We start from the raw sequence: 11,992 nt of genomic DNA on the forward strand, positions 1-11,992 counted from the left end.
TTAAAGTAATGTTTCGTTCATTTACATGATGACTTTATACTGAAACGTATATATTTTCACCCTCCATGTATTTACACACCACTTTGCATTTAATCATTAGTTATTAATATAACTCTGGCTCTCATCCACAGTGTGTCTTTCGTCTTGTCTTTCTCCCCTCACACCCAACCAGTCACGACAGATGGTAGCCACCTCTGAGCCCGAGGTTTCTTCCTGTGAAAAGGGAGTTTTCCCTTCCCACTGTTGCCAAGTGCTCACGGAGGGTCATCTGATTCTTGGGATTTTATCTCTATTGTTGTAGGGTCTTTACCTTATAATATACCATGTCATGAGGTCACTGTTGTTGGGATTCGGCGCTATATAAATAAAACTGAATGGAACTGAATTTGTACTTTATTGTTGTAACTGAGTAAACTTACCTTAAGGACAATTTTAATTTCAATCACACAATAAAGATCCCTTAAATGTCACACATTTTAAAGAGGCATACAAAGGCCTATATACATCATTTTGGTGAATTTGACCACAAGTCCACTCTTACCTGTTTCTTTTTGCTCTCTCTTTACTGTGTCCATCCTACTCTCTCCCTCTCTATCCTCCTCTCTCAGTCTTTGTGCCGTTACCCAAAACTTAAACATAACAGTGAGTAAAAGGCATACACTGATCCATTTCAGTTTACAGCAATATTAAAGCTTAATGTAGGCTGCTGCTGGACAGGTAACATAATTTTGACTTGCTGTCATCTGGAATGTTAAAATGAACTGATAATCTCTAGTGATTTGGGGTAGCTAATGTTGGTGACACTATTTAGAGAACAAATAAAAATAAGAGGACACTTTATAAGTCACAGCAGCATCCTCATCAGAACAGTTTGAACTATGTTTCAGTTTTAAATGTGCGTCACTTATTTGTGTCATGAAATTACATCTTTATCGTCTTTCTGCTGCAACCAAAGTGTTTTAGGCTATTAATGAAAAGCCACGCTGCTGTAGCAACAAGGTGTGTGTGATTCCAACAATTTCTGGATAACATTTCTCAACATAAAATTACAAAGAATGTGGTATTATCAACGATTATGGTGCATAATGTTCTGAATTGAAATCAGAGAAAACTACACAAGGACAATGCTGAGCACCATTACTGAACTGTACTGAAGTGTGACTGAACAGCAGTTCACAAATGCAAGATAACATTCAATGCAAAGATTAAAAAAACAAGATCAATATGTTTTCTGAGGCCGAGCTTGTTGAAGATGGGAATTTTGGAGTGACACGTTGCCATCCAGATGACGTCTTTTTCAGGCAAGGTGTAGCTTATGTCAAGAAGCCATTTCCAAATCACTTTCTCCATGTATTAATCCATCCCAAACTGGTCTACCTTTACCTGTCACCCAATAAAAACACTGTAGGGGAAAAATTACAACAAAAACAAGCGCAAAAAGCGCACACATTAGTCTTTTATTTGTGGCAAAGTGTTATTGTACACTGTAGTAAAGAGAGTTCTTCTTTCACTGCTGTGAGCAGGCCAGTCATCATGTTCTTAGGTTACATCGGTGCTGTTTGCATTCATTTGTCTGTGGTCTGCAGGCGCGTCACCTGGCTGAGCGATCAGCCTTATGTAACCTGGTGCTCCTAAGTACAAAAACTGTTAACGCCAGTTTCAAGAAACACTTCATGAAAAACCGTTTATTTTAGAGCTGTGATACAATCACAAAGGCACAAGCTGTGATCTGAAGGGTCACAACTAAAGTTAAACACAATTTTTTTTTGTTTTTCATACACACAAACAAAGTGAATGGGAACAGGGTAAATGCAGTACACCCTGCTAGGTTTGAGAAACTATACAGTTGCATCTGAATGAAACAGCAGTTGGTTCGTATGAAAAGTATAACTTCCACACTTACAATAAAAATATATTTTAAACTCTTATTTGCTCTTACTGTTGTGTGATTTCACAAAGCAAAGTGTATATTTATACATATCTGTTGACAACACACCATAAGAATCTTTTGATGAGTGAGTCATAAGCACGATAAAAATATAACTTACTGACATTTTACTGCTGACAAAAACATTGACCTTGACATGAAATAGAACCTTTGGACCTGACAACTTATTAACAATCTTACTACTGTGAAATGTAACATGAAAGCTACTAAATAAATAAAACATAGTCACTTCGCTAACACTACCACTAGCAAACTAGCACACTGCTTCAGCACAGCTTTCTGTTTAAAAAAAAAGTGATCAAATAGTCCTGAGTGCAAAAGGGAAAGAAGCCATTATTGCACAATTTCACTTCACACAGTCTAAAGAATGCTTTGTGTATGAGCTGTCCATGCTTTGGCAAGAGAGTTATGACCAAATCTGATCACGGCTGATCTGCACAGCTCAAGCACGATCTCTTCTACACAGCACTCGCTCTTCTGTGTGGACACTACAACAGACCACAGTCTTCTTTTAAGTCTCCTCCAGGAGTTTCTGGAGGTTTTTCTGAATCTGTGGTGTGGAAAAAACAAATGCAAGTGAGGGATACTTTATAATTCACAATTATGTTAAACATATTACAGCTGATTAGCTTAGCTTAGCATAAAGACTGGGTCCTTGAAGACAACAGCTAGCTTTGTACAACTGTGGTTAGATTTAAAATGTGACACCATCAATCATCATTTCATTCCCAGTAAAATATTTCTGAAGCCGGGACTTCTGAAATTTCTTTTTTCTAAAATGTGCATCTTAATAAAAGTCACCTTCACCTTACTCCTTTGTCTTACCGAATCTCTGTTTTTCTGTTTTTTTTACCTTTCTATTTCTATCAGAATGAATGTAATGTAAATAAAAAAAATACTATAAACAAAAAAAACCAAAATGTTGTGGTTTTACAAGGAGTCACATTTCTGGGTGTGATGTCATTAAAATGGGGGTAAAAAAGATGATCCTACACTCGCATCTTCAATCCAGCTGCGCCAGGTTACAAAGGTCAAGAGGTGCACACACGGTCGAGCACGTACAAGGATTGTCACACGGTGAGCGCTTTGGCCCCAATAATTAAATCCATGTGCATAAATAAATATTTAAGTAGTAAATAAATATAGTATAGACGTTTTTGGGGGGTTTTGCACTTTATTATGACAGTGCCATAGTAAAGTGCATACTGCATCCAGGACAGAAACAATTGCATTTTGCTGTTAACACAACTTCAGCTCTTTGGAGGCACCTGCACAGATAGCATGCTAATGCTAAGCTAGCCAAGAACCCAGAGTGATGTTAGCTGAATGAATCCTGTCCCCAGCCTAGCAGCCAGACTCTGAACTTCAACAGGGGCTGTCTGATGACAGACTGATGAGCAGTCAGTCTGCAGCCTCCTGTTTGTGATCGCTTTAAAGCTTCTTTGTGCTGGTTTTGATCTTTGCCTTGTGTTCATATCTAAGAGAAAGATCATATTTGTGTCCTTACTGATGGCGATGGTGGTGACTGTCGGGCAGGGTCAATGAGAATTGATAACTGATATTGAAAGTGGAATCAGCTAAATTCTTATCAATTCAGAGTTGTGCTTTCTTTCATTTACTACATTAGCATTTCTCTGTCGTTTAGAAAAATGACTTCTTTTTCATTAGGGTTAAAAGTGTAGTTAAACTTCTGTACAGTAACAAAAAGAGGAGTTTCACTGGTTTGGCTCGCTTAAGATTAAAGTGGGCTGTATGTGGCACACAGTGTAAAATGAGTTTGCTATCCCTGGTCTGTCACCCTTATACATGTTTTCAGTATTTTCACCTGTTTCAGTATTAAAGGGAATCCGGACTTTGCAATCAGGAGAGAACAGCACAGTCAGTGTCAGTCAGAGTGACAGTAAAGCGAAGAAGGTACAATTTATTAGACTGGATTCCCTGGATTTGTTTTAGCATTACTGGTATATGTTACATTTTTCTATCACACTGCTAGAAGTCTCCTGTCAACAGTGCATTGCGCAGTACTGACTGTCTGTGTTGTTTGCATTTACAGCTGCTTGGAATGAGGCAAAGTGCACTAGCTGCAGAGGGACATCAATATTAAGATGATGTCAGATGAGGAGGACAGCACCTCTGAGGGCACATCCAGGCACAGCTGCTTACAGCTTTCTGGTGTGATTGGCTACTTTAAAATGCACTAATTTGGCCAGAAGTTATAACCCGACCAATATATTGGCCCCGCCGATATAATGGCCGAGATCAGCTATTTGCTGATATATCAGTATCAGCATTTATAACGGCCAGTAAATACAAATTTAAAGAGTAAAGAAGCAACAGGAAAAAAAACCCCTGCAGCTACGTTATAACTGTTTGCACAGTTTGTCCACCAGGGGGCACTCTGCAACACAACAATAAACAGCTGATCCGAGCAGAATTGGCCAGAAGGTAAATGAGCGACTTGATAGCACAATAATGGAAGAATATCTTTAAACTGTATTGTCATATAATTTTAGAAATAACTCGTAAGTTACTATACATAACAAATGCTATTAATATCTATTTTGTTTTGGATATCGGAGAAAAATATCAGCCAATACTCCAGATTTCTTAATCACATAAATATCAGTATCGGTCTTAAAAATCCTATATTGTTCAGGCTCTAATTATTGCTTTGCTGACTCTATTATAATGACAAATCAGCCAGATCTAGTTTGCAATATTTTAAGTTCAAATATTATATCTAACAATACAATTTTTATTAGCAACTATAACTGCTGTTCAGCTCACAAAATCTGACAAACCTTCTCCAGCTTGAACAGGTTGGTCGACAGTTCCCCGTAGATCTCAGCATTCACTTCATCCTGTGACCTTTGGCTCCCAGTGTTGCTGCATTAAGATTTACACCAAATTATTAACCAAAAAATGAGAAAGTTGCGCTACCTAAGAGAAACCATGCATTTGGAAATGTGGTGAATATGTGTATTTCACAATCCTTAAAGTTTCTAAAGAAGTTTAAATCCTTACTTACTCACTGTACATATGTTCTCCTGTCGAAACCAAAGAGTTCAAACGTTGCTCGAGAGCCACAATCTTGAACGCCATGTAACAGGAGGACAAGACAAGAATGCCGACTCTGTTAAATACACAGAAACACAGTGAAACACGAGGATTCAAATCATAGCCAAAAAGAACAGTGACTAAGCCAAATGATGTAAATGATTTTGAGATCCTAACAAGTGTCTGTCAGACTGCTCGGGCTTCTCAAATTCCACATAATGAGAGGCTGCTCACAGAAACAGATAGATGAGGAGGATGGCTTGTAACGACATCGGCTGTGAGGACTTGTCTTTTGGAGAAGCTCCCCGCGTTGGCTTGCTTGGGTCTACATGTGAAAGCAACAAAGGAAAAAAATGAGTATCTCTGGTAATGTTCATCAACAAGGCAAGGAACTATTTAGAAAGAAAGAAAAAAATGTTACAAATACTTTATGATAGAATGTCAAACTTCTAATTTCTGTGTTCTGCATCTGTTTCCACAAGACACGTGTGCCTCTAACTGTAGCATATACAACAGTGTGAGTATGTCAGCTGTCTTTAAACTTGGTCTTTAAACTATTGGTTATCAAACAAAGAAGATATGACCTGCTGACTGGTAAGCTGGGGCGTGATTGCGGCAGGCTGGGATATTGAGCTGTTCTCAGGCCTTCATTTGTAGTTTGCAGATATAATGTACAAATATAATTTTTCTAATTTTGTCAAAATAGTTTTTTTAAATAAAGGTCAGTGGCAAAAGAAGAAAAATCGAAGACTACAGAAGCATTAACAACAAAGCATCTTTTCTTTTTTAGAAAGCCATTATCAAAGTACCGCTCTTGAGGGCGGGTCCGTGCTTTTGGCTGGGAGTCTGGAGGTGAATATCTGCGTGGACTGAAACTTCTCCGCTCTTCGCTGTGTTCAGAAATGTGCCTGGGAGGCCGCTGAAGTCTGCTCAAAGCAACAGAGAAAAACGCTGTGACTCCAGTGGCTGGCGACTTTGAATAAATGTTAAGAGGCTAACAAGCTCGCAAATGTGACAAGTCCTTTTAGTCTATAAAATAGAAAAAAAAAACAACTAATCGTGTCAGTGCTGATGGCTGTCATTGAGAATAAAATGGAGATTACATTAATTATTTAATGAGATTTCTTTCTGTGAAAAGTGTCTTCACTATATAAAAACAAAGTCCCAGAGGCTCACTTGGCTTGACTCCAGCTAAATACTAAAGGCTGTCTAAGCCACAGTGACACCTGACACCCCTTACAGAGACAAACAATGACTCTACAAACTGTGTACAGTAGATTAGAGCGAGTACACAGTAGCTATATAATTACACAAGAGGAAAGAAGATGGGTCACACACCAGCTAACTTGTCATAATCTGGAGTCTGAGACCCGGAGCTGCTGCTCTCCATCATTTCCTGCCGTCTCTGCTGCACAACTCCATCGAGGTCAGAGAAGTCTCTAGAAAAGTCCTGCAGCCCACATGAAACATGGGTCACCACATACAATGTTGGCGTTGTATCACATGAAAACAAGGTATGTATATAGCTCTTTCTATCGCAACAGAACATAACAAATAAACATCTCAGAAAAAGAACAGACCCCTTACTGACCAGAGGAAGTGACGATGGGCACTTGATTCTGAAGCTGTTTTCACAAGAGGAAGTCACGGGGCTGCCACAGGACTTATCCACCTGTAATGACAACAGACTTAGCTGGTATTGACTTATGAAACTGTCTGCAAACAGTTGCCTATTCAGACAGAATCCAGCAGCAGAATTCATTTGGTTGTCTGTTTCTATGCACGCAACGCGCACAAAAATGAAGTCAGTCCCTTCGTTTTGGTTAGACGCTGCCTTTTCACTATTTGCTTTAGCAAAGTTTTCATCTGCATTAGCAAACAGTTGCCTATTTAAACACACGTGAGAAAAAAAGCTAAGCTAGAGTTGTGTGTTTACAGGCACTTGGTGAACATATTTCTCTCTGTTTAGCTGACTAAATAAAAAATCAACCCCTTCCATTTGCTTGCAACTCCTGCATTGAGTACCTGGCTCTTTAGCAGCTAAATGCTAAACTGTCTGTGTTAGCTAGTTGCTAACTAGTTGCTAACTTTTGAATTTTGATACTTTTCAGTACTGGGCCTTTGCTAGAGCCCAGTATTGAATTTAGACACATAATTTAATATACACAGAGTTTACAGTGTAACAAGAGAGGAAGCTGGAACACGCTAAGATACAAAGTAACTTCCGGTAACTGTCTTAAAGAAGTCTTAAAGAAACACAGAAGAGAAAGAAAGTACAGACACTCTCTAAAAAATGTAGTTAATTTGATTTATTAAAGTGCAAAGAACATGACGTGTTTCAGCAGTAATGCCTGAATTATGGTTCAGCAGGAACTGGAACGTTCCACATGACCTGACGAGCACATGTAACAACACCTCAGGTTTACGTAGCGTAGCCTGCAAGGACTCGAATGGTGTGGAAGGTTGTGGTGCAGGGTTGAGAGAAAATGCTCAGTGTTTTTGTAAAGTAATATGTTCTAACTTACAATGGTTGTGTTGTAAATTAGGACGTAGATTTCCTGCAGAAGACTAAATGTAGCTAATGAATACCGCTAGAACAAGTTGCATAACTCGTATAGAAGATGCCGTTTACCTCTAAATGAAGGCAGATTGACTTCAGGAGCTTGTAGGTGGCGTTTCGAGAGAGGAATGACACAAACACATGCTGGAAAAGAGAGATTTAGCATCACTTTAATTTTAATTCCATTTTACTTTTAGCGTATACTGCAGAAGGGGCATTTGGTGACTGTGGAGATAAAAAAAATTCCCCTTTTAACAGGAAGTAAATGGTAAATGGCCTGTATTTGTAGAGCGCTTTACTTAGTCCCTAAGGACCCCAAAGCGCTTTACATTTTTCAATCATCCACACACTGGTGATGGCAGCTACATTGTAGCCACAGCTGCCCTGGGGCGCACTGACAGAGTCACTGCCGGACACTGGCGCCACCGGGCCCTCTGACCACCACCAGTAGGCAACGGGCGAAGTGTCTTGCCCAAGGACACAACAACCAAGGCTGTCGGAGTCGGGGCTCGAACCGGCAACCTTCCGATTACAAGACGAACTGCCGACTCTTGAGCCACGATTGCCCTATTGACCTCTAACAGAACAAGACTCAACTACAGCCCCTCATCTGCCAGGTAACGGGTTGAGAGGAAAGTCAGGGAAAAGCTGACTGCATCAAATGCTTTCTTACCTGATCACTCTGAGTTTCGATCACGAGGGCGTTTGGCACTAACAGCGCTGTTTTCGTTTTTTTGATAAGTTTCACGGACATCGCCGGGATTGAAATCTGTGAAGGACAAGACCTCATGTTCTTTAACAAACAAGCTAATCGCAAAGATTTCAGATAAATTCCTCACTGCAGGTAACAGTGACGTACCTTGGTATCTTTGCCAAAGACTTTGGAGTGGAAGCAGATCCAGTTATCAGAGACAAACAACTTGCCCTGATACAAAATATCTTTCTGGAGGGCACAAGTGTAACCTGTTGGTTACATTTTCACATTAATACTCTCACATTCCTTTGTTTTTTGCCTGAAAGCAAAAGGTGAAACTTACTTTGCTTGAGCTGCTCATCTTTGCTGACCTCCTTAAATAACTTATGGAACTGGGTGTTTGTTTTTGACAACTGAAAGGCAAAGTTTTAAATTAAGAAAATGGCTAAATAAATTGTATATACATAAAAACAGTTTGGGGTTTGGTGGTATTTGTCAATGGATCAGTATGTGGGTTGTTTTTGTTGTTGTTGTTCTTTTACCTGGGTAGGCTGCCATTTCTTCCTTTCAAACTTTGTTTCTAAGTCACATGGACTTAGCACTGGCGAAAGCTGCTCCACAGGTTTCAGTCTGGCAAATGAAAGGTCAGTGTTTACAGTTAACTATCATGGTAACACCTGAGGAGGACGAGTAACAGACAGCGGTGGCTGCAGAAGGAAAAGTACTGTCACAGATTTATAACTCAAACTATCACTAAACACTGTTATCAGGCAAAACAGTAAACCCCTCTAATTTGGCTCCGCAGCGTGTCACATGTGGTTAAGTAAAAGCTGCTTGAACAGCAGCAACATAATCAGCAAACAGCTCTCTGGTCGTGCAGGTATGTAGGAGGATGGGCGCAGCTGCAGAGCTGCAGTTAAAATGGAAAACTAGCACATTTTGAACTAAAAAACAAGAAAAAGTCCAATAAGTTTCTCTCAGTCACTTGCAACTTTCTTTTCACTTTAATTTAGTCCTTTTATGTTTGACATTAAAATTAACTTATTATCAATTTATTACTTGTCATTAAAGGTTTATATAGTGCTTATAAACAATAAAGAAAATATACACATTGTCCACCTGACGCCGATTGGTTTCCTCCTGCTCTTGGACTGGTCGGACGCTGTCTCCAGACAGAGCTTGAGGTCTGCAGGTGACCTTCCGCGCTTCCGCTGCCTCCCTTCGCCTCCATTGTCCACCTCAGACCTGCAGACATAACACAGTTAAGTCGCTGCTCTCTGTTCCCCTGGGAGAAGCTGGCAAACTTGTGCCGTAGCGAACACCTCTCACGTAATCTTTAAACGCTCTCAAAAAGCAGCTGCCTCAGGTTTCCACTTGTCTCTCCCCGTGCTCGTATTACCCGGTGTTGCTGTAATGGTTTATATCACAGGAACAAAACATGTTGGGGCACCGAGATTCTGGAGATTCCCATTCAAACGCACAGAAACATCTCTTTGAGTTAAAGAGACGGGGCAGGCGTAAAATTGGCCTTCGGCGCTACAACATAACTTTTGCCATCTGGAATGCAAATTAACCCTATCTTGGCTCTATTTCGTGCCACGTACTCGCTAAATTCGTGCTTCTACAGAACCAGCAGAGGCCTTTAATTCAAATCTACACTCTGAAGCAGGATGCAGATGCAAATAAGCCCAACGCTTAAACCCCCACCCCCCATCAATCGCTTTCCCACAACTTAAACTGAAAGGCAGCCCCGGGCCCTGGCTGCATCTTTCCCACACTCACGTCGAGCGGTTCCCTCGGGAGTCCTTGCAGGGAAGTTGTTCTGCTGAGAATAACGGGGTCAGAGGTCTGTCCGCCTGCTCGGTCATCAGTACCATAGCTCATACTTCATTTCTCGCTCGCCTCTGCCATCGGCTTCTGCTTTCGCTCTCGAGCCGAAGATAAGGGAGAAGCTTCAGGAAGGATTTAAAGTTTGGGACAATCGGTCTGTGGACCAAGAAGCCACACAGAGGAGGAGCCGGGAAGGGGGAGGGAGCAGCTGGGACCAACGTCAGGAGCAACAGGGAAAGAGCAAAGAGGACTCCTGCTGGGACAGGCTGTTATTTGCTTGTAATAAAATGCTCACGCACACTAAATGTTACGTCAAAGCTTTGCGTAAGCTTTAAGTGAAGATTTCCAAGACTCCCCTGAAAGAGTGACTGTTTCCTTCACCAAATGTTTATACGCTTAAAACCACAGAAATGTGATTGTACTTATGGTAGACCTCCAGCAGAGGGCAGCAGAGTGTAAACCGTGATAAATGTGTTTCCAAGTGAGATTACCTGAAACTCTCGGTTGACCGTTCACCAAAGATCGCCTGTGATTCCCAGTGTTTCTATTTGTTTTCTATTTGTAATGCTTTTGCTTATACTGATAAATAGAGCAGGGGTGTCAAACTCATTTTACATCGTGAGCCACATAATGCACACTTTGATCTTAGGGGGGCAGACAAGTGAAACTCATCTTTCTCTCAGTGCAGAGAAGTTTAACTGCACATTTAATCTCTCAGATATCCCAATATAAGAGGAAAAAGTTCAATTTATCAGTGGGCGTCATCTGAGTCTTTGGTTCTGGGTCCTGGGCCTTATGTTTGACATCCCCGTTGTCCCTACATTATAACCAGGGCAGTCCTTTTTGGCTGCTTAAAATATCTTCAAAGAACTGTGCTGTTATATTTGTTGCAATTTCTCTTTAAAAGAGACATTTTTAATGTCAGTGACACTTTTCAGCTTCATAATTATTTATGAAGCTGAAAGATTATATAAAAGTGAGTTTACCAAAAAAAATAAAATAAATAAATGAATGCAGTTTCTGTGACAGAAATGTTCTTTCTAGCTTGGTGTACAGATTATAGGCTAGAAAGTTACAACAATTTAAATACCAGTATTTTTTATTTATTTATTTATTTTGGCAATTGTCGACAATAACATTTCTGGTTTGAGATGGGGACGAGACACACGTCCGGAGGGTTGTATTACGAATAGGGGAAAAAGCCTGTACCATAGCAAATATGCGAATCCATCTGAAGTAGTGATCCCTTATGAATAAGAGAGCAGCTGAAAGAAACAACAACAAAGAGAGACAATCCATGATCACATTGTAAGGATGCAAGTAAAAAGGTAATGCAGAGAAAATTGTTCATGTCATGTAACAGATATACTATAACAAACTTGAAAGTTTCCAGAAGATTTTACATTTAAAATATGTAATAGTCTTCAGATCACATCCAGTTTGGATAGTATTGTATATTATGCAATCAAGACTCTTTATTTGTGGAGTAAAAAACACACGTGCCTGTTGGTCTTTTTACTTCTGCCAATCTCTTCTCAGTAATCATGGGTAGAACCATCCCTGTCTATGAACTTGGCCTCCTTTAGACTCCAACTTCAAACCTGTAAAGTTTTGTGACCTGTGTGAATGATCCTCAGCTTCCTGTTCTTAGCTGAAAGCAGTGACACTTGGTGTGGTCTTCTGCTGCTGCTGCAGTCCACCTGTTTCCAGGTACTATGTGCTGTGCATCCAGAAATGCTCTTCTGCGTACTGATTGTAACAATATCTGAGTTGCTGTTGCCTTCCTGTCAGCTAGAATCAGACTGGCCATTGTTCTCAACATATTATATCTCTGAGAAAATTGTCACCCTCTGGATATTTTTTCTTTTCTTTTTTTTGGGACCAATCTATGTAAACCCAGGAG

General features: G+C 40.2%; 1 protein-coding gene across 2 annotated transcripts; it reads right to left on the bottom strand.

The window, feature by feature from the left end:
- Nucleotides 1–1,438: 1,438 nt before the first annotated feature.
- Nucleotides 1,439–10,273, bottom strand: LOC102796082 (GRAM domain-containing protein 2B-like). 2 transcript variants are annotated; one of them, XM_006796888.3, is made up of 14 exons: nucleotides 10,042–10,273; nucleotides 9,379–9,504; nucleotides 8,802–8,889; nucleotides 8,603–8,672; nucleotides 8,425–8,528; nucleotides 8,239–8,334; nucleotides 7,638–7,709; nucleotides 6,597–6,677; nucleotides 6,344–6,455; nucleotides 5,815–5,931; nucleotides 5,240–5,330; nucleotides 4,977–5,081; nucleotides 4,750–4,834; nucleotides 1,439–2,498 (listed from the first exon to the last, which is right to left on the bottom strand). In XM_006796888.3, exons 1-14 carry the CDS (start codon nucleotides 10,134–10,136, stop codon nucleotides 2,460–2,462), a joined length of 1,281 nt encoding a protein of 426 aa, XP_006796951.2. In that variant the 5' UTR covers nucleotides 10,137–10,273; the 3' UTR covers nucleotides 1,439–2,459. The 2 variants fall into 2 exon arrangements, with proteins under 2 accessions (XP_006796951.2, XP_087700015.1); XM_087843889.1 differs by having other exon boundaries at nucleotides 9,370–9,504.
- Between the last annotated feature and the right edge of the window lie 1,719 nt (nucleotides 10,274–11,992).

The sequence above is a fragment of the Neolamprologus brichardi genome, chromosome 7 (assembly GCF_056152115.1).
Source record: "Neolamprologus brichardi isolate AB-2024 chromosome 7, ASM5615211v1, whole genome shotgun sequence".
Taxonomy (NCBI): domain Eukaryota; kingdom Metazoa; phylum Chordata; class Actinopteri; order Cichliformes; family Cichlidae; genus Neolamprologus; species Neolamprologus brichardi.